At 38.0% G+C, this 23,912-nt stretch overlaps 1 protein-coding gene across 1 annotated transcript in view; it reads right to left on the bottom strand.

The window, feature by feature from the left end:
* The window catches only part of spidr (scaffold protein involved in DNA repair), a 193,400-nt gene that overhangs the window by 295 nt on the left and 169,193 nt on the right, over positions 1 to 23,912 (bottom strand). The window contains exons 9-17 of the mRNA XM_052022596.1: positions 23,168 to 23,326; positions 21,817 to 21,876; positions 20,529 to 20,593; positions 19,344 to 19,432; positions 18,748 to 18,952; positions 14,988 to 15,142; positions 7,111 to 7,204; positions 4,294 to 4,408; positions 2,370 to 2,423 (exon numbers count right to left, since the gene is read on the bottom strand). Of these exons, the coding sequence (XP_051878556.1) occupies positions 2,370 to 2,423; positions 4,294 to 4,408; positions 7,111 to 7,204; positions 14,988 to 15,142; positions 18,748 to 18,952; positions 19,344 to 19,432; positions 20,529 to 20,593; positions 21,817 to 21,876; positions 23,168 to 23,326 (996 nt within the window). The remainder of the gene's footprint in view (positions 1 to 2,369; positions 2,424 to 4,293; positions 4,409 to 7,110; positions 7,205 to 14,987; positions 15,143 to 18,747; positions 18,953 to 19,343; positions 19,433 to 20,528; positions 20,594 to 21,816; positions 21,877 to 23,167; positions 23,327 to 23,912) is intronic.

The following is a 23,912-nucleotide window of genomic DNA, read 5'->3' as shown; positions in this document are numbered from 1 at the left end:
CATTGTAAAAAAAATGCAATACACAAATATACATTATTAAATGAAAATATAAATCACACATGTATATAAACATATGCCATTTCATACACATCTCCTTTCTGTGGATGTGTATTCTTATTTTAAAACCACATTTTGATCTATAGGCTTAATAGAGTATTTGTAGTGATTGGTTGGAATACTGTAAAATTTTTTTAAAAAGCATGAGGATTACTTCTTAAATGGAATATTGGTATTCTTTTAATTTCTACTTGGAAATGAAATTATTTAAATATTTTCACTGTTTATTGTAAAGACATTTATTAATATTCTTCACAACTGCATAAACCCATTTAAAAATTATTAATGGCCATATTAGAAAATTCCTGATTTCTGGGTTTATGGGAAACTATACTGTATATTTGCTGTCAGAATTCTGAATGCATTGGAGGCTACAGAGCTCATCTGGTGTTGACTAAGTGTAATGCATCTTATAAAAGATACAATTTGAAGACAATCTACATTTTCATGTATTGATTTAAACCTGTCTTTTACAGATTATTCTGGAAATAAAAAAAAATACATATTTTGAAAACAGGTATTGTTAAAAAAAACTTAAACCAATTTGGAACAACAAAGATGTAAATTAAAGCTGTAACTTTTTCAGATTTCATCACTGATTGACAAAGGGTCAGAACATACTGGGAATTGCAAACTGCCATCACATTTTGGATTCCTGAGAAAATACTGGAAATCCCAAATTTGTTAGCTTCTCTCTATGAATAATTCCCCTAGTGGAGTCTAGTACAAGAGCGCAAACTTGCTGGAATTCATCAGCAATTATGGTGGGCAAATCCCCTTGCTGAGCCTATTCTAGGTTGGAACTGGCACAGGGATATCAAGTTTACTCAAGTACAAAGTAATTTACAAGTTTTAGAATTAATGAAGTTTATTAAAATATTTGTTTGCTGTTCACAGATATTTAAATTCCTTATTTTTTCCACTTTCTAAGTTTTAATTCCTTCCCTCAAACTTATTTTTTTTTAATGTTTCTGTATGTTAGAGACTTTCAGAAGCTTTCAAATCCTAGACAGTAAAGCCTGTTAGGTGTGATGTCAAAGACTTTTTCTGCTGTGTGGGCTTTGTTCCAGTTCACCCATAGGATAGCATAACTTCATGCAAGGGCCCTCCATTATGTAGGCTTCCCTGTTATGGATTAGTACACTCTGGCCAGCGTTGATACCTAAAAACATTAGATGGTCAGGGGCAAGCATACACAGTTTATGGCTATCAGCAGGTTCTGCCCCAAAATTTGCTGCTTTAGATGATTTTATTACTGAGGGTACAATGTCTCAACTGAGAAATGTACAACGCATTAGTGAATTCATGGTTACTTAACACACTGAAAGCAAAAGAAGGATTCAAACAAGAGAGAAAGAGAAATATTTTTTAAAGCTGTACGCATTTAAAAGGTGAAGGAATGAATCTCCACACTTGAAAAGAAAATAACTTCCAATGCCAGGGAGGTTTTATTTTGGGTTTAGGAGTTGGCACATTTAAATTGGAGCAGCAAAGGAATCCCGTGCTATGTTTTCCTCAGCCTAATTCCTTTACTTGCCATACAGATTTTTTTCCTGACTTTCAGTGGGCAAACTTATTTCCCGATTCAAGTACTCTTTTTAATTCTCTTTCCTTGTCCAACTGTTACTTAACCATCCTGGAACACTGTTGAAGTCTTACCAAATTCTCAACCTTTTTTTAAAAAAACACTGCTTAAAACTGTTTGATATAGTCCTTCAGCTATCGGTGCCTTCATATTCAGGAATGATTACATTAGCATTAATTACAAATTTGCAGAAAAAGCAGAATGCAGGAATTTAAAAAATTCTGTGCTGATATTTTATAGTAATGGTACTTAAAAGTTTGAGTTTTACAACATGGAATGCTGAAAAACTGTGCAACTGTGCTAGCAAAGATGTGGCTTAGATACTTTCCTCTTAAAAATAATAATAACATTGTGCCATCTGTCAACTCAATAGAACCTAAGCTACTTGCAGGCCATAGTAGATGGATGATAGATTTGACACCTAGGGTCAAAGAAATTGTACATTATTCTCTTCAGAGGAACAGGTTAATAAAGCAAGTAATACTGGTCTGTAAAGTTCTGTAACAATAATGTTAAGTCTGTAGTTTGTCTGGATGTTCCAAAGTTCTGAAATTGCTTAGTGATAGCTGTGGAACAAACTCCAGCGATGGGTTAAATCCCTGAATTACTGCTGTTTTAAATCTCTGAATGCAGTCACTTCTATAATTAACCAATTTACATACCAAAATGGTTTTGCCACAAAAAAATTAATGTTTGTTAACTTCAACTGCACACAAGAATAACTCACTTCTTTATCCCTGGAGGAATGCATCAGCAAGGATGAAATGCTTGGTTCCCGTAGCTGTATTGGGAAATAAGATCACAAACAAAATGCATCAGACTCATGCACATACTATATTTAGGTATATTCCATTAGGAAGAAGAAAATCTTCATTACCTTTCCACTGGTACTGACTAAATCAATACTAGTTTAGCCTTTGTGTTTACTTTTATGCTCCAGCCTGCTTCATCCAATGCAAGCAAATCCCATTATAACACCTCCTAAGATAAATTTTCTGGAAATTATCTTAATATCAAAAGCAGTTTGTTTATTTCTTTTTACTTAAAAGGGCAACTTCACTCAACAGCGAACATTTTTAATACAGGCAGAGAAGTTAGGTAAGCTATTTATCTACTCACATTTCCAAGAAGCATTGGAATTATTGCCAACTTTGTTAGAAGTCACAATTCTCTGTCTGGCTTACTTTTAAAGAAACTTAAAATATTAACACTGTTTGGAATTTGGGTTTAAGCTCAAAGACCTACTTTATTTTGCTCTAACTGAATGAAGTTAAATGAGTACAGCAAAACCATAGCAAAGCTCTTCAGCCAAAGGTACAAGAAATTCTTTAAAGTGCTGGCACACAGAAAAGTACATTTATGACAAGCTGCATGCAGTATTAATACCATTGAAGTGCTGCCAGATATAATCCAACACCAATATTAGGAGAGAGAGTTTAGAAATAATGTCAACTGAATATATATAAAGTTCAAACTTTTAATTTTTCAGTAGTAATGGTTTTGCTGATTTTCATTCTTTTTTATGTTTAATATTCACAATTTCCCCCTCCACCTGCATCATGTAATACATTCCATGTAGAAATATGTACTAAGGCAGATGTCTCAACTACTGCTTGACCTACAATTCAAACAGGAAAGCCTTCAATGTATGGTTATGACTCAGAAGTTCTGGATCCCAATTCCAAGTTCAATTCACTGAAAGTTAGCAACTGTATCCCCCATGAGTATGTGTGACAGGTACTTGACTCGGTTGTACCAAAGTGTGGGAAATTTGTCAAAGTTCAACTTTGTTTGGCTAAGCAGTAATTCCTGTCAATCCACATACACTAGAAAATACTACATATTCAAAATGCCTTTAAGTAATTCAATCTTGCTACAGTGAGTGATCCTATACACAAAGAGGTTAAAGGTCTGAAGCTTATGGCTCAAAAGAACCTTTAGTGGTAGGTTAATTACCCCTTAGAATAGGCAAGAGGCAAAAGGATCAAAAGGGCATCGATGGACATGCGAGAGGACAAATTACAGGGTTACAGAAAAATGAGAGGGGGAATGGGACTGATTGCTCTGGTGGAGGTAGGCATGGACCCATTTGGCCCAATGACTTCCATCTGTGTAACAATAGAAAATGTATAACCTCAGCATTAACAAATAAATGTTTAATTGTAAAACTATATGGAATCCAAAACTGACATCAAGTAGTGAATAAAATGGCATAAATCTTTAAAAAGGAATGCATTTGCTCCGTGAATCTGTCAACAAAGGTGCATGCCACTAAGCAACAATTTTCACTTAAGTGTAGGATGGACTGGGCCAGGCACAGCTCCATGGCTGCTATCAATGCAGTGCATTAGTCAGCTGATGTTTATTTCCTAGAGAGAAACATCAACCAGTCTACGGAGATTTGATTTACTTCCAGTTAAGGTATCAAGCTTCGCAGATAAATAGCCATATATTATTAAATTTTAACAACACAGTATATGGTAATTATTCATGTTTAGAGACTTTGTGGACCCAAGCAGGGGAAAAGAGTGTTTAATAAGTTGGTATTTTCATAGAATTCCAGCAATCCTTTAAGATAAAATTATGTGCCGACATTTACGTCGTTAATGTTAAATGTACTAATTTCCAAAAAATCCATGAACAATAGTTACCTTAACTTTTATGGTACTGTTTGGCAGCACAGGACAATGCAGAAACACTTCCAATTGCATCTTTGTTAGAGGTGTCATCACAGACTGAGCACATTGATGGCAGTAAAATAGTTCACTGTAACATGAACAATCTGAGTTTTAAAAACCAAGAAAAAGACAACAATTCATTTAGCATTTGATTACCACATAGTGATACACCAATCTTTGAATAATGCATCAAATCATCAAGTAGAGGAGAGTCATACATAATGGAAACAGGCCATTTGGCCCACCAACCAGTCAGCACCCATCCATATTAACCCTATCTTCCAGCATTTGGCCCGAGGCCTCCTTTGCCTATGCCAAGGTGATTGAAGTGCTCATTGATTTCCAAATCCTCTTTTCTTTTCAGCCCATGAACAACACACTGGGACATTTACAGTTGCATGCATTTGGGATAAACACTTTCTCCACGTTGCTCACGAACATTATTGGAATTTCAAAGTATGGATTTCAAAGTGCTCTGAAAGCTATGGAATTATTATCAACAGCTCTGTGACTTCGAATAAAAGACATCAGAACATCAAGCAACTGAAATATTCAGTGATTTTTTTTGCTGATACGTTGCATAACTTAAATTGGTACAACATTTTTATATCTATCACCTTCAATGTTACTTTCTCCTTTTTATCTACAGGTCCATTCTTCTCATCCCGCACATAATTCAGAGTTCTACATAAAATGGCACATCAAAATAATGTAGGCCTCAAAGTTTCTTTTGATGATGTGGAAAGTAGAAGGAAGTTCTTTAATACAAGTGAATAGGAAAGCAAATAGATTCTGAAGAACTTATAGCAACCTACATAATTTATTGTTTTCATGAGAAAAGTTTAATGTGAATGTGCTCTGTAATGGTACATTCTGATTGTAATTCTGTGACCAGTGGTGTACCTCAAGGATTGGTGCTGGGACTCATGTTGTTTGTGATATATATTAACCACTCAGATGTGAATTTAGGAGAAATGATTTGCAGATCACACGGAAGTTGGTAATAGTGTGGATAGAAGGGAAGGTTGTCTAAGGTTACAGCAGGATATAGATCAGACGGAAAGGTAATGTAATCCCAATAAATGCAAGTGATGCACTTTGGGAATCAAGTTGGGGAAGGACAAATATATCAAATGGTGGGGCTAATTTCAGGTAACTCACTTTTTCCCAGGGTGCAAATGGCTAACACAAGGGGGGCATAATTTTAACGTGATTGGAGGAAGATATAAGGGGGATGTCGGGGTAAGTTTTGTGGGAGTGTGGTGGGTGCGTGGAACACATTGCTGGCAGAGGTTGTGGGGGCAGATACATTAGGGATATTTAAGGTACTCTTAGATAGACACATGAATGGTAGAGAAATGGACGGCTATGTGGGAGGGAAGGGTTAGATGGATCTCAGAGAAGGACAAAACGTCGGCACAACATTGTGGGCCGAAGGGCCTGTACTGGGCTGTAATGTTCTATGTTGTTCACCCCTGTGGCCCATCAGTTCACCCAGGGTCTCTCTCCATTTGTTCATGTTTTCCATTCCACGCCCCCACCCATTAGCTAGACTCATTACCCTCTCCCACCCGGTTCTTCACCCACATTACTATCTACTGGGTTTCTTCTCCCTTGGCTCACCTTTTATCCTCTCTCCAACTGGATCAATCTGCCCATCATCACTCCCTTATCTGGTTCTACCTAAAACCCACCAGCCTCTGCCTCTACCCTTTCCCCACCTGGCTCCATCTACTCATCAGACCTCCTCGCCTGATGAGATCCATCATTTTGCAGCTTCTGCTTAACTCTTCTATATACTGGCTATCTTCCCTCTACACTCTCAAGTCCGGATGCGGGGCCTCAACCCGAAATATTGACCATCCATTTGCCTCCACAGATTTTGTTTGACACGTTGAATTCTTCCAGCAGTTTATCTCTTGCGCCAGATTTCAGCATTTGAAGTCTCTTGTCTCCCGTTTGTATGTAACATTGAAGGAGATCTTCTTTTGTCCTGAAATCATCAGTTGCCATCTCCACAACTATGCTGTTTGTTCCAGCACGGCCTCTAGCACAATCTTCCACTGGGAGCTTCGCTCCTAGCACTTTGGCACGGCTGAGTGCAGTAAAGGGGCTATTTGAGCACACACATCTTTGACAGCTGTTCAGACTCCATCGCTCCCAGAGTAATAGACTGGCATAACCTCCAGTGTGATCAGGTCACTGTGAATGCCCTTGACATTCTCAAACATACAGTAACATTTGCAACAAGTTTTTTAAAAATTACAAAAAGATTCAAACACAATAAAAATATTTTAAAAATGAAAGTAATTTGAATTTAAAAAAAGACACATTTTCCACAACAGCCTATTTCTCCCAAGTATTTGAAGAGGAAATACCCCAAATTTATCCAGGCACAAGTTCAGCGGTATTCTGCTGAACTCTTGGTGAGGAGTCCACCAGAGCAGCAACAGGCTGGAAATTGCTACTGACAGTTTAAGTCCATGTCAATACTCAAAGTGAACTTCCACAAGGATTCCTAGATAAATCGCAGTACAGAAACTCTTTCCTACTATCTTTGTTTTAAAGAGACCAACACAAAAATTCGAGGATTTGAAATCCTTATCTCTTTTTTTTGAGGTTACATTTGTTAGATTATATGTTTTCCTGTGTTTATACGTACATATGCTATAGCAGAAGAAAATATTTAGTATTCTCACAGGAGTACTAAGGCAAAAATATTAAACAAAAATGGTGCCAGTTAGTTTCTAAATAACTACTACATCACACAACACATTTTCACGTACTGACCATCCCCCAGGCATCTTTTCCAATTTTCCATTTCCGCATGTGTTGCAAACTATCCAGGAGAAAGCAGCGGTCTCATCCACGCCAACCACAGTTCCTGGAAAAAATAATTCCTGCTCATAAGCATGCAATTAAGTCAAAATAAACAGATTTAAACAATACAGCAAATGAAACATTTATTTATGCTGTAATACATTAAACAGTAAATAATTTTTTAAAATGACTTTTAAACATCCAACACTTACAACTAACTCACAGATAATTTCTCCTGAGGTAACACATTTTCTCATACTTAATCTAGTTTTCCTTTAAATGAATTCTTGATATTTTCTTCACGTACTCCCTGTGGTAGCAAGTTTCACATTCTCTCTGCTCTCTGGTTAAGAAAGTTTTGCTAAACTTTTCCAAATCTATTCTATCAAACCTTTTGTAATTTTAAAGACACCTTATCATGTCATCTTTTATAAGCCTTTTTATTTCTGGGGAAAAGTGGGCTCAGATCATCTGGCTTGTGGCATATTCTTGCTTTTCATGGCTTTCCCATGGCAACACTTGCCTCTTGGAATCTGGATTCCAAGGCATCAAGATGGAGAGGGCTGCCAGAAGTCCGAGGATGTTGCCAGGGCTAGAGGGCCTGAGTTACAGGGAGAGTTTGGCCAGGCTAGATCTTTATTCCTTGGGACGTAGGAGAATGAGGGGCTATCTTATTGAACTGTTTCAAATTATGTGAGGCATAGATAAGGTGAATGGTAACAGTCTTTTCTCCAGGGTAGGGGAGTCCAAAACTAGGGGACATAGGTTTAATGAGAGAGGGGAAAGATTTAACAGGTACCTGAGGGGCAACTTTTTCATACAGAGAGTGGCAAGTAGATGGATTGAGAGAGGGATATGGGCCGACTGCTGGGAATTGGGACTAGCTGGGTGGGCACCGTGGTTGGTGTGGACCGGTTGGGCTGAAGGGCCTGTATCCATGCTGTATTGCTCTATGATTCTAAGTGATCTGGCCTCTTGCAATAGATTCTGACAGCCTTTTGAACAGATTGTCACAGTTAAAATCATTTTAACTTTTTTTTTAAAAAATGTATCTGGTAGATAATCCACTTTATTGCGCTTACTTTTTTTTAAATCAAGATTAGTGACTCCCTTCAAATGAATGGGGTTTGCATCTGAATCTTTAGTTATGTACTTCAGCAGTGAGTCCAGAGTCAGAGCAGGTCAGATGCACCAGTAACTGACCTCCAGCTCTTCTCTGACTTCTCTTCTATGGAATCACCAATTAGGTGCAAGTATCATTCGACTCTAATTTTTACATTTTTTGTGGTGTCTCTATATTTTGTTTTGTAATTTGGGGACCAGAACTGGGGATGCAGCTATCCAAGTGTGATCGTCCAAAGTTCTATCTGCTTCACCTGATTCCTTTGACTTTCCATGTGTAATGAAGAAGGATTAATAAGTGATTTTGTGGTTAACGATCATAAGAAGTAGTGACCATAACATGGTAGAATTCCAGACAGTTTGCAGCAGAACACCTTAGGTCCAAAACCAGTGCCTTTAACTTAAATAAGGGTAATTATAAAGGCATAAAGGTGGAGCTGTCTAGAGTGGACTGGTTAAGTAAGCTTTGAGATAGGTCAGCAGATGAGCAGACGCATATGTTCAAACAGCTGGTCTATAATGCGCAAGATAAATTTATTTCAATTATAAAGAGGGATTTCATGAGAAAGAAGAACCATCCATGGTTAACAAAAGAGGCCAAACATGATATTAAATCAAAACATAGGACATACAAAAGTAGCAAGGGCTTGTGGTAGACCAGAGGGCCAGGAATTTTTAGGAACCAGCAGTGAAAGATTAAGAAGTTCATAAGGAGGGAGAAAATTGATTTTGAGAGAAAACTTGCATGTACTATTAAAATGAACAGTAAGAGCTTCTATTGATAGCTAAAAAAGGAAGAGGGTGGATCCAGTACGTGTGGGACCTCTAGAGATGGTGCTATAGTAACAGGAAACAAAGGAAAGGCAAATATGTTAAATCAATTTTTTTGCATCAGTCTTCACTGCAGTGGACATTGCAAATATTCTAAAGATAACAGATGGGCTAATTTCAAGTAACAGGGAGGAACTCCCAATTATAAGTGACAAAGTATTAGAGAAACTCACAGGACTAAAGGCAGACAAGTTGGCCTGCACTCAACGAAGTGGCTGCAGAGATGGTGGATCTATTGGCTGAAATTTTTCAAAGCTCACTAAATTCCGGGAGGGTACTAGAGGATTGGAAAACAGTGAATGTGACTCCTTTGTTCGAAAGGGGAGGAAGACAGAAGGTGGGAAACTCTAGACCAGTTAGTTCAACATCTACTGTTGGCAAGATGCTCGAGTCAATACTCAAAGAGGAAAGAACAAATCATTTAGGAAAGCTGAGTATAATGAAACCTAGTTCTACTTCTACAAATGTACTGTTGGAAGTATCCTGACTGGCTGCATTACGGTCTACTACGGCAATTCGAATGCGTAGGAATGCAAGAAGCTGCAGAGAGTAGTGGACTCTGCCCAATACATCACAGGCACGTCCATCCCCACCATCAGTAGTATCTACAAGAGGTGCTGCCTCAGGAAGGCAGCATCTATCACCAAAAATCTCCACCATCCTGGCCATGCCATCTTCTCACAGCTACCATTTGTTCAGGAGGTACTGAAGCCTTAAGTCTCACACCACTAGGTTCAAAACAGCTACTTCCCGTCAACCATTCGATTCTTGAACCAACCGGCTCAACCCTAATCACTACAGTTTTGCAAACACTATGACCACTTGGATCACTCTGCACTAAAATGGACTTTGTTTTTTTTTGTTCTAATTGTGTTCTTTCTTGTAACAATTGTGTATAATTTATGTTTATCTTTGTGAATGCTGCTTATATGCTATGTGCCTGCTGCAAGTAAGTTTTTCATTGCACCTGTGCATACATGTACTTGTGCATATGACAGTAAACTCGACTTTGACATGATCTTATGAAAGGTAAATCGTGTTTGACAAATTTGCTCAAGTTGTCGGGGCTGTATGAGTGAGAGTCAATAGAGGAGAACCTGTAGCTGCAGAGTGCTTAGATTTCCAAAAAACATTTGATAGAATGCCACATCAGAACCTGGTGCATACACTGTGACAGCAAGTCAGCTGAGCCAATCTATAGCTGTGTTTTTATAACTTCAAGCACTCAGATTTCATCATCTATAGGTGTGTCACCGTAGCTTCAAACACCAAGATAATACCATCTATGAGGATGTTAAGGTCACAATATAACAATTTTAGCCCTCTTGCATCTTTGAAGAAACGAGTTAGAGATTAACTTGCCAAAATAGAAGAGGTGATAAACTTTCATTAAAATACATTTTTGAAAGAAAATTATTGAAAGCAGCATAAGATATCTCCCATTAATTTAAATACCCTGGTCACTTTTGGCACTTCATCTTGATGCACATACATTGAGAGCTCATCAAGTGTGTTAGCATGGACTGAAAACTGGCTACCACACAGAAAAAAAGCAGAATTGGAATAAATGGGTCTTGTTCAGGCTGGAAGGATGTAATGAGTGTAGTACCCCAGGGATCAGTTCTTGGCCCTCAATTATTAATTATTTATATTAACGACCCTGAGGAAGGGTGAAATGCAAGGTGTTCAAGTTTGCTGATGATAAGTGGAAGGGCATGTTGCAGTGAGGATATTCTGAGCCCACGACAGGTTATAAATATATTGAGTGATTGGGAAAAAATGGAATTCAATGTGGAAAGTGTGAGGTCACATACTTTGTAGGAGGAATCAAAAAGGCACATTATCTAAATGGAGATGAGACTGCAAACAAGTGATGTAAAGAGGAATGCAGGTTTCTATTGCATGGATCACAAAGGGGTAGCAGGCAGTTGCAGCCAGTAGTAAAGAGGACAAATGGCATACGGAGCTTTACTGCAAAGGGGCTAGAGTTTAGAAAAAGGGAAGTTTTGTTACAATTGTACAGTGTTGTGAGACTACACCTGGAGTTGTACACACAGTTTTGGTCCCCTGATCTAACATAGGATATAGTAACATTGAGACAGTCCAAAGAAGTTTCACCGGCTAATTCCTGTCAAGACAGGCTAGACAGTTTCCTTGGAGTTTAGAAGAATGAGCGCTTGACCTTATTCAGACATATGAGATCCTAAGGGGGCTTGACATGGTAGTCGTTAAGCTGTTTTCACCAGTGGGAGAGTATCGAACAGGGGGACATACTTATAAGATAAGCAGCTGGTCATTGAGAAACGGAGGTGCACAGAAATTTCTTTTTGCAGATGGTGGTGAATTTCTGGAATTCTCTGCCTCAGAGAGTTGTGAAGCCCAGATGATTAGAAGTTTTTAAGGTGAAGGTAGATATATCTTTTGAAGTACTGGGGAATTGAGGGCTATGGGAACTGGTAGAGAAGAGTAGTTGAGGCTAGTGTAAATCAGCTATGATCATATTGAATGACAGGGCAGGCGTGAGGAGCCTGGTAGCCTGCTCTTGTTGTCTTTGTTCTTCCTGTGTTCTTGTGTTTTTGTTTTGTCCTGTATACTATAAAGTACAAATGGACATTATCCCACACTTGTGGAATCTTATATTTGTTTGTGAATGTCTTACGACGTGATTCAGCTGAAGTAGCTTAAGGAAAATAAAAGATATAACAACATGGATGAAGGGATAAACTATGCACAAATCCAGAACAAGGGGGAATAAACCTAAAATTAGAGCAAGGCTCCTCTAAAACCTGTTGATATTATATCAACTGAAATTTTTTAAAGCAAAATTAATATATTTTTATTAAGAAATGATATGAAGGGACATGGAGCTTGAAGAACTAAGGTTGATAACTGGAGTTAGGAATACAGGGTTCATTATAATCTAAAGGACAGCAGATACCCTCAAGGGGCTGAAAGTAGCCTATCCTGGTCCTACATTATGTGAGTTTCAGTTTTTACAGAAAGACACATTCATGACAACTAAAAGACAGTTTAATCACACCTACTATGAAGTTTGATGGAAAACATTTATAATTGTCAAGAAATGCTCTTTTATAAAAGTTATGTTTGGAAAGGGAAAGTGACACACTGTGGGAGGTGTCACTATGTTTCAGGGAAGGGACTGATAAGGCCAATTGTATCCGCACTGGCAGTTATAAATGATGTCATGACAGGACTGGAAATAGAGCTATCCCAGAGACACGTATCCTGGCCAAATACTTATTCCTCAATTAGTATCACCAGAGACAGAATTTTTCTCATCTTTTCCTATGGGACCTTGCAGTGCATAAATTGAAGCCACAATTACCCACATAATAGTAGCCACTACATCAAAAGGAATGCATTACTTGTGAAGTGCTTTGGAACATCAATAAGGATGCCATGTCTCTAACAACATAATGACATGAACAGCACTGCATAATTGCAATTCCACCTTTCCAGCAGAAACAATGCTTTGGCATTCAAACTCCATTCTGTTTCTGGAGGTAAATGAAATTAAAGAGGGCCACATTCTGCTACACTAAGTTAGGACGAAGAAGTGATGCACTGTGATCATTTGCAAATAAGCAAACCTTTTGCTGCTTTGGCAGCTTTGCAATCTATTGTTTAATACAGAAGCGGAATACCTGAGAGACTAGTTATTGCAACAATTATGGATAAGCACTCAGCAAGTCAGGGAACATTTGTAGAAACAGATGCTGTTTGACCTGTTGTATGCTTCTAGCATCTTTTGTTTTTGTTTCAGATTTTCAGCATCTGCAGTTTTTCACAGTTTGATTTTCACAAACTATTTCCTGTGGACAATTTTGTAGTTCATAACAGGGAGCTGAAACCTTCTCAACAGAAGTCATGTCCTTAATTCACAGAATCAAAAGCTTTGCGTTAACCATTAGATCCAGAAATCATACAGGCACTTAGAAACAGTACCTTTACTGCCTTTGCAGCAAAATGACTAAAGGCATTCTGCCTGGTCAGGATGTCAATGTACTGAGTGCAATACAGTATGAATTCTTATGGTACTGAGTAGAAAGCAATCATGGACTCATGCATTCCAAACTGCATTTGTAAATATGGGTTTACAATTGTAACCAGGCACTTGGTTAAATTTTTGATAGCTCATCATTTTCTGGAATGAGTTTTATTGCATTCAAAAGTTTGGGGAAAACTGGAGCATGCTTCAATTTCCAGTCAGTTCATGGATCCAAACTATCAACGTGAAGAAAAATAAAAGCAACAAAACCAATGATGAGAACAGAAGAAGAAATATCAACAGAGAAACTGCAAAAAGTGTAGTAATTCTATATCGCAACCAGGAAAAACAGATCAGATTCTTTATTTATTATAGCACAAGGAAGCCAATTCAGCCCATCAGGTCTACATCGGCACCTAGCTGAGTAATCCCCTCAGTTCCATTCCCCTGCATCTTATCCTCTCTCATGTGTCCATCATCAACCTTCTGGTTCATTTACTGGCTTTGTAATGAAAGCACCTAGCAGAGACCACACTTGGTCATGGGGAAATTGTGCAAAATGCCACAAAGACCACACACAAGCTCAGAAGTGAACCAGAGTCCATGAAGATGTGAGCAGCAGCAGTAACTGCTGCACCACCATGCCACCCTCATCGTCTAGATGTTGACTGGTTTACCATTTAGGACACCCAGCTCCTAAATTCTCTGGAATTACTGAACTGGAGAAAATTTACAAGGTAATTTTATACCAATATTTTTAAAAATCTGTTTATGCCTTTTCTTCTATTTAGTATTTTAAAGTTTTTCTGTCAAAAGTCTGTTAATAGCTCATTTACAAAGCGTTTTAGGGCAGAGAAGTACATAAAGTGGTCACAGAGACATTAAGAGACTGCAGATGCTGGAATCTGGAGCAAAAAAAAATAACTGCTGGAGGAAAGGTCTTGACTTGAAACGTCGACTGTCCATTTCCCTCCACAGATACTGCCTGAGCCACTGAGTTCTTCCAGCATTGTTTTTTTCTACATAAAATGATCAATTGGAATCAGTCATGGAATGAATGTGTCCGAACTCCACTGTAAACATTCAGTGCAATGAATATATTACTTTGACAAACTTTAAACACCTTAGTCATATAAACCAAATAAGTGATTCTAAGATCACAACAACACAAAAATGGAAAGCAATTGCATACTAGCGTATTATAAACTGATTTTGTAAATAGAGCTTCCATTCCCCAGAGTCTGTCTATACCCAGCTCCATTCCCCAAAGTCTGTCTGTACCCATTTTCTGTGCTCCAGAGACTGTGGGCTTACAATAACAACATGAGATTCATGAACAACAATGACATGGATAGATAAATCCCCTCTAAACAAGTGGATAAGGAAACTGATTTGCTCAGACTTAAACTTTCATCCAGAATTTCAGGCTTGATTTTAAGATCAGGGCTCATTTAAATTATGTTGGTGAAGAAGATGCCTGCATTATCAGGCAACTGCAAAACAGATAGTAGTCCACAGGTAAATCATTAAACTGGAAGGATAGGCACCGGGAAGAAAGGTATCGGGGATCTGGAAAGTTGGTAGTCAGTGGGGTTGGGGGTTGGTTGTGGTGGGGTAGGGTACCACCCATCTGTAGATTGAGGTGGTAGTGTTGAATATAACCATCTACAATAGCCCATGGTTGAACGTGGATCCAGAAATAGCAAATCTGCATCTCCTACTTCATGCTTTGATAAGTGGTTCTTAAAAAATTACCTTAGTTCCTCAGTCTGGCTGAGCATCTTAAAAATCTCTTCACACCAAAACAGATTAATTAGCTCAAATATTTGAGAAATATTGTTGCTGTCACTATACATGAGCAAAATAGTCCGAAACACAGTCTCACCTTGAACTGTACATATAGAATTTACTTTGGTCATAGCACTGAGTTCATCGAGGATAACTTTTCCAGTCAATGTAGGAATTTCCTGATTTTCATTACACTGAGACAGCGATTTCTCAAGTGAAAGTATAGTACCCTCAGCACATACTATAGAATCTAAAAATAAAAGAAAATGGCTGTCATCGTGACAGAATATTACATGAAAATGCACTGAGTATTTTGTAGAACTTAAGTGAGAGCCATATGTATTAAGCATCATTGGTCTTTTTCCCCTCTATGACATTTTGACTATGCAAGTCTAAAGATGGAGGGTCTATGTTTGAAAAATAACATTTTCAAATCAAAGAATATCTGCTAAGAAAATTCATCTTCTCTAATAACTCATCTTTTTGAAAGGTATTTCAAACAGTAAAGAAATGAAGATTGACAACAAACATCAATCGTACAATATACAGTACATGTTTAAATTATTGAAGTTTTATTGTACATATAATATTATATTGCAGTTTGTTGAGTAAAAATTTCAAACAAGAACAGAAGGGAATTGATTTGTACTAACCAGGAACTTAGTTTTCATTACTGTTTCTCTTAGGTAAATAAAAACATAAATACAAGTATTTACAGTCATTTTGATTGTGCATTGCCCAAGATTTGCAATCTCACTTGCACTCAACAGCAATGATATAGTCCTAACGATTTAATGTTCTAATGATTTAGCTTCTACACAATGCTGGTCACTATGTTTTGGAGATTCTGATCCTGGCAACCAGGCTATAACGTGAATATCGTGGAATCCCAAAGTTTGAGGCAAAAGGCCAGAAGGATGTTTAAACCTGTGCCTTTAAGTTTCCCCACAGCCATACTGGACTCAGTGTAACATGTCTGAATTTTCTAGGCCAATGTACTGTGTTGTTTCATTACTTCCAATACTTGTGGCCATGTCTTCAGTTTTCCAGCCTCTAAACTCTGAAATTCCCTGCCATATTTCTTTACCTAACTTTTTCACTTCCTCAATGACGCTCCTTAAAACCTCTTCGGTGAGTCTTTAACCATTCATCCTAATGGCCAGCAAGAACTGTTCTCACAAAAACACCAATGCCAGAACTTACCAATGCTTTCCTGTGGAAGTTCTGGTTTTCAGCACTGACTGAGCCCAGGAAGCAGTGGCAACAGGAACTGCTAGCTGCCCCAATGCTGTACCAATGGCCTCTTCATGGAGTTCAACAAGCAATATGAACTTCTGTAGACTTATCAGGTCAGAGGCTTGGAAGTCTCATTGCTGAGTCTCAGTGCCACCATCCGTATCCAAATGAATGGGAGATAAGAGTCACAGAGAGCTACAGCTCAGGAAAAGGCCCTTTGGTCCACTGAGTCTATGCTGACCATCAACCACCCATTTACACTAATCCCACATTAATCCCATTTTTGATTTTCGCCAAATTCTCTTCAACTCCCCAGATTCTACCACTCACAAGGGGCAATTTACAGTGGCTAACGAATCTACCAATTCGCATGTCTTTGGGATGTGGCAGGAAAATAGAGTAGACGGAGGAAACCCACGTGACCACAGGAAGAACATGCAGACAGCACCCGAGGTCAGGATTGAATCCAGGTTTCTGGTGCTGCAAGGCAGCACCACTACTAGCTGCGCTACTTGTGCTACCCAGTGAGTGCCTGTGGAAAGGTGGATGTTATTTTCCTATTATTTATTTAAGTTAGCTACAATGTTTTAAATTTATTTCAGAATATTTTGTGTGTCAAATGTAAAAATAGAAATGAATAAGGTATATTTTATTTAAATTGCTTTTTTAAAAAAAAAGGCTCCAAACTTTACTGAACGTAAAAGATATCCACAAACATTCAGCAATAGTGGTACCTTCAACAGTGAGTGAGCCTGGGTGGAGTGGTGGGGGGGAGGCGGTGGGAGTAAGTGGGGGAAAGCTGTCAAAGCTGTTTTGTGAGTGCAGCAGACTGTTGCACTGAAACAGCTCCAATGTTGCAACCAGCCATGCCAAAGTGCTGGGGAGGAGGCTCTCAGAGGAACACTGCACATGGGACTAAGCTGGAAACAAACAGATTTGCCCCATTATTTTTTTTTTTGAGACTCTGCGTTGATGGTTGTTTAATAACACTTCTGCGTAGCACCTTGAGATTATTTTGCAGCATTAAAGGCACCATATAAATACATAAATAGACTGAAATAAGTTTTTTCATTAACTGTAGAATCTGACTGACCGGTAGAGATTTTACATCCAGCTTCACCACAAACTACTGAGCAAACGAGGACACAGATTGTCTAATCAACCTTATTTCCCTGTTTTGTTAGTTTATTACTTTTATATATTATGTTAATATTTTTGTTCACTTCTTCATAATTCTTTACTCCAATTCTGTCCAAATAAATTCCCTTCTCTAAACTTCCACCATGTCCTTGACCATTTATTACTTCCGGCTCTATACGTCTCCTGTAACTTCCTGTTGGGATTCTTCCAGCCTGGTTTCCAGTTAATTCATAACACTCCAACAAAGTGCTGAAATGACACTTTGTGTTTTCACTGTGGCGTATTAGCTCTGATTCTGTCCAACCTCTCCACTGCACCCACATGGCCAACTATGCCATTTCTCATCAACCATCTCTCCTCAATTTCTACTCTACCAAACTGCCCTTCCATGGTTTCATTGCTACTTATTCAGCCAAAACTTGCCTATCTCCTTGAATAATTTCTCCTGTCACCCCTGCATTATGGCCTTCAGAGTCTCTAGGGATTCATCCTTGCTTCTCTATTCTTCCCTCATTCATGTGCTTCTACTTAACATGGCACCAACTCAAACTTGAAGGTTCACTTCTTTACACTTCATTTTCACAGTGTGGTTGGGCTGCCAGTGTGATGCAGAATCACAGCAAGACCAAAGTATGGATGAGTCTTAAAATGCAGCCAACTACCTGGATGCTGAAATTATTCTTTCTTGGATCTATAATACATTTTGCTTTCTTGCCACTCTTGTTACCGCACTTCTCAGCCACATGCTTAGGCTGAACCAAGCAGCATGGTGTTATAGTTTATCTGAGATGAGTGTCCACATCTCCACCATTACTAAGTTCCTTTATATCCACTTTAGCAACATTATCCGCACCCATATAAAACCCACCAACATTATAATAATCTTGCAACCCTCTAACAATTGTTGAAATGCTATGTTTTCATCTTCTACACTAAATAAACAGCAAATTGTCCAACAATGCGGTCAATTCCTATCAACTGTCTTCAACATCCTCCAATGCACTCAGATTAAGTGCATCTGCAACTTGCTCTGAAGCATCATCAATTTGTCCCACGGCAACACTGAATCACATACGTGTACTACCCTTAGTCGTGCAAATTTCTGGGTATTTTATACCCATATTCTGCTCACTTGATTCCATCAGAGGTGGCAGGGATCTCAGCCCCAAAGCTTCCCCAAGTACTTTCACTTAATTATTTATCCTGCCAAAACATCCTCCATAAAATCTATCCATTTGATCTGGCTTCCATCTAAACTCTGCATGGCTTAGCATCCATTCCTCTAGTTTCTCACATATTGAAATGCTCTGTAAGTTGCTCAATGCATTTTGCCTTGCAGATTTTTGCATCTTACCTCTCAATTCTAATCCTTTCAAAAGATTTTGTATTTTAATGAATTATGCTTTTCACAAATCCCTTTGTTGTATAAAACAACACCTGAAGAATATTTATAAGAATCCTTTATTGAACCAGGTCTTACCTTTTCAACGATGGCATCTTTGAACATCATGATGCTGGATATTTCACCATTTAGTGTTTTAGTAACCTCAGTACTCAGCATGCAGAATGAGGTTACACAGATTGAGAGGGTTCTTGGTAGTCCATAATCAAGACTTGCAGACTGTAGTGTTGAATCAGTCACAAAAAGCCAATCATTCTTACCCATCAATTGAGTGGATTTTGATCCTGTGAAGAAATACTTTAGTATTAAATACTGTTAAGCTTGCTAATCTGTCTGCTATAATTTGAATTGATAACAAGAAAGAATAAATATATTTATAAAAGTTTTATGCACTGACATAACAAGTGCTATGTGTGATAAATTAGCTGTCACTAGGATTAGCTGCCAAGCTGTTTCCTGTGCAACCGTGGCAAAAGAATTTACAAGATAACATACAGCAAGATTACAGCATAAGGAGAGGCCATTTGGCCCACTGAGTCTCTAGAAACTCTTTGCAAGAGCAATCCCACCAGCCTTTTACCGTACTTTCACACATATTTGTGCAAATTCTTTCCTTTCATGTACTTATCCAGCTCCCTTTTGAATATTGCAATTGAACTCACCTTCATCAATAACCACTCAGTGCATAAAACAGTTCTTCCTCATTACATTTTTTGTTCATTATCCAATCACCCTTCACTGTATATCCTCTGGCTCTTGAGCTCCTGCCAATGGGAACAGTTTCTACTCATCTATTCTGACTTGACTCTATATGACTGTAAATTTCTCTGTATGATCCTCTCTCAACCTTCTCTGTTCCAAGAACAATCCCAGCTTTTGCATTCTTTCCACGTAACTGAAAACCCTCAACCCTCTGGACTCATTCGAGTAAACCTCTTCTGCACCCTCCCTGCTTCATTACATCTTTCTTAAAGTGTGGTACGTAGAACCTGATACAGTACTCCAGTTGTGGACCAAACCAAAAGACTCATTGTGATCTTGCATTCCTGTACTTCACACTTCTATTTATAAAGCCCTGGATCCCAAATACTTTTTTAAAAACCACTTTCTGTAGGCTGGAGAGGAGGAATCTGAGGGGCGAACCTGATAGGAGGTATATAAAATTATGATGGGTAGAAATAGGGCAGATAGTAAAAGTCCTTTGTTTTGTGTTGTCTAAGACAGGAGGGCATAGGTTTAAGGTGACAAGTAGGAGGTTTGGAGGGGATTTGAGGGGGAAATATTTCACACAGGAGGCTGGAGCCTGGAAAGGTCTAAAATGGTGGTGGAAGCAGATACCTCATGACATTTAAAAAGCAAGTACTTGAATCACCGGGACAAGGAAGGATTTGAACCTTATGCAGGTAAATGGGATTATTGTACATAAGTACGAAGCACGGCATGTTCATGGTGGGCTGCAGAGCCTGTTTCTGTGCTGAATGACTCTATGAATCCATTCAGTATGCAAGGGTGACCCTGAGCTTCTGGTTGCTTGTCAGTTTAATTTTCCATCCCATTTTGACTTCCTGCAGTGCTCCAATGAAGTCAAATGTAATATCAAGGAACAGCACCTGATTTATTATCTAGGCATGCTGCAGTGTTCTGAATACTGAATTTTAGATAACCAGCCTTTACTGTTTTCTGTCAGAACTAGTCAGTTCTGATGTAAAGATCTAGGGAGAATGAGGAACTGATTGAAATAAATATTAGTAAAAAAAGCATGAGAAAGCTGGTGAGACTAAAAGACAATAAATCCCAGCGACCTGCTGATCTACATCCAGAATTTTGAAAGAAGTGGCTTTATAGATAACGCACACTCACTTGTCTTCCAAAATTCTATAGTTTCTGGAATTGTTCCTTTGGATTGAAGGGTAGTAACTGTATCCCTTATTGAAGTAAAAGGAGAAAGAAAAATCAGGGAACTACACACCTGTTAGCCTAACATCATTAGTAGGAAGCATATTGGGATCGGCAATGAAGAATATAATAATGGAACACATTGCAAAGAACAATAGCATTGAGCAGACAGCATGGAATCATGAAGGAAAATCAGGTTTGACTAATCCATTGGAGCTCTTTGAGGATATGATTCGTAGGTAAAGGGAAAACACTTGGCAATATGTGTCCCATTACTTGACAACTTTTTCTGCACTTGAAAGAATATCTGAATCTTCAGTATGATTTTTTCTGTCCTCCAAAATACTGCATCACAATAGGGCAGCCACAAAAATAAAAGTTGGTTGCAACAACACCACACTCTGAATCCCTGATTAGTCTTGATTCTGTGCTTGGGTATATGAAGTGTGTCCTTAAAGACTAACTGCATTGGGGATATTACAAAGTCAGTCAGAAAGCCTAAACTATGGTTTTACCTGTTTTTCAATGTTCATATGAAAATATTTAGAAGTGCAAAAATTACCTGCACTGAGCTGACAAGAGTGAATTCACAATAAACCAATGTTTTCTATATATCAGCAACAAATGCACTTGTACAAAATTGATCAGTTCAACATCAACTTGCGTTGGTTAAATAGCAACTGAACATCTGGGAAGATTTTTTTTTGCACTATTGTGAGTTCTTCTTGTATAGCAGAATTGAATTTTACCTGTACTAAACTGCTCAGAATTATTGAAATGAAAGAATACATCCATCTTTGTAGTATTTTTCACATTCACAGGATCTTCTGAAGCACTGAGCAGCCAGTGCAGTAACTGTTTAAGTTATAGTAATAGAGAATTCATAATATAGGAAACACAGCAGGCAATTTGTACACAGCAAGATCTCACAAACTGTAATGGCAAATGAGCAGATCATTCTTTAATGATGTTGACTAAGTATAAACATTGGCTGATACACCAGGTAGAATTGTCCTCCTCTTCATTTAAACTGTATCATAGAATTATTTATATTCATCTAAGATGGCAGACGAGGCTCAGTTTCAATCCCCCAGTACTGCACTGAAATGCTAGGCTGGATGGAGTGGGACACGAATCTACAACCTACTGATTCAGCACAGAAAAGATCAAAAATTTACTCAGTAACTTCCAGGAGTATTATAATAACAACATATCGTGGCATTTTAAAAAGTATTTTTTAAGCTGTTCATACCTGGAGCCTTCTGTAAATGACTTCTGCTTTGAAACTACATCGTTGATTTTCAGGAATTTGCTAAAATTAGGGACAAAAAAAATGCAATATTTAAACTAAAATGCTACATTATTTTAAACATACACTGATATTTGTTGCACAATAGAGCTAATACTTCAAATTATCCTGTAAAGTGCACAATACCCTCAAATGAGAAATGGAAAAAAATTCTTCTGGTTCTGCAACTAAATTATATAAATAAAAGTTGTTCTTATTGAGAAGTTAAGACATTGATTTTTTTTTTTGAAAGAAAGGAATTATAATGAATACGCAGAGCATCCCAAAGTGCTTTACAATCAGTTAACTCCAGGCTGTCCCTGGATAATGAATAGGTTCTGTTTTTTACAAATGTCCATAAGTCGATTTTGTCCATAAATTGCAAAGTACATAAAAATCACTTGATATGGTAACCATACCTCCACAGTTTTTGTAATGAGTGGCATCAAAAGCACATAAGACTGATAAGAAAAACAATTACTGAAAGTGGAAAGAGGGAGGAACGTGGTTCTGCCATTCGTAGGAACAAATGTATGTACATATATCAGACTTTTAAATTTAATAATGTTATGGTAGCTTGGTTGTATGTAGGGGTGTCCATTTGTCAGGCGCTTATAACCTAGGGATGGCCTGTATCTTTTTTGCATGTTCTATGCATATCTGTGGTAATTATTCTGCACTATCTTTGCAATGTAGGGGAAGTGGCAGTATACAGCAAGCTTCCATAAACAGAAATGTGAGAAACACCAAATAATCAGTTTTTATTAGTAGTATGCCCACCACATACAACTTTGCTGGAATTTTTTTGAAATAGTGTTCCATCTAGATGAGAGAACAGCTGGGGCCTTGGTTTAAAGGTGACACTTCAATAGTACAGCATACCATCAGCACTGTGCCAAATCGTCAGCCAAGTACTTTGTGTAAACTGACTCCAGAATCTATTTGACAGGCAAAAATGTTCCTGACAGAGCCACACCAGGCAAAGAAAAAGATCATGGGCCACATCTCATAAAGACCAGTGCCTGACGATCCAATCAAATTCTGGGGCTTTTTGTGTTGGACTAAGTCCAAGTTGAAATTTTCAGAAGAGGCTGGTTTTGAATCTAGATCATAGTTCATGGCACAATAAAAAATGTGCAATCTTTATCAATTTCAGTTTAAAACAACAGGATCTTTTTTACTGGAATCTACAACATAAATTAAAACACTGAGGCTGAAACAACATCAACAGATTAAGTATCATCAGAAGACGGGCACGAATCAAGCTCTACATAAAGCTTGAAATATTTGACATGTTAACAGAACATCCAGTTACCTGAAGAATATGTTTTAAATTGTTTATTATTCTAGGCCGGTAGAGGTCAGATATAGTTTCATTCTGAACCACCTCCACTCCTCCTTCCCCTGGCAGAGGGGCAAGAACGTAGCAAAAACTTGGAACAGGCAGAATTGCATCAGTCGACAAATCCATGTGCTAGAAAAGAATAACATTGTACATTACTTTCAATCTACATTATAAATGACAAGCAGCATATTCCTATATAAGCATTATTGACAAGGACCATCACTACTTGATGCCAACAACACAACTCAGTAAAATTTTATTTTAATTTATAATGAAGTTTACACAATGTTTCTTAACTTCAATTTACAGCACAAATCTAAATGTAGACTCAGACAAATAAAGATTCAAAAGGGAAAGTTAGTCTGTTGAATATAATCACAAGAGCAACACTACATACAACACTGGGTTTTAATTTTATTATTACTACTTGTCATTGGAGCCAAAACAACAAATATATACCCAGGTCAATCTTACACTTGAGAAAAAAGGGCTCAAGGGCAAGATTTTGTAGTTGGCAGTGAACTTCCCATACTTGCTGCTGACTTTCGGAAAAAAATACTGATCTACCCGGTGATCCTCCCAGTGGGAACTTTCAGGGGAAAGGTGGTTGAATTCTTTTGCAGTGAGACCTTAGGTGCATAACATGGTGTTTCCAAACTGAATCCACTATAGAAATAGGGGAAAAATCCCCTGACTTACCCAGGAATGGCAGAGA

The sequence above is a fragment of the Pristis pectinata genome, chromosome 9 (genome assembly GCF_009764475.1).
Source record: "Pristis pectinata isolate sPriPec2 chromosome 9, sPriPec2.1.pri, whole genome shotgun sequence".
Lineage (NCBI taxonomy): Eukaryota > Metazoa > Chordata > Chondrichthyes > Rhinopristiformes > Pristidae > Pristis > Pristis pectinata.
This window is presented reverse-complemented; position numbering and strand designations above follow the sequence as displayed.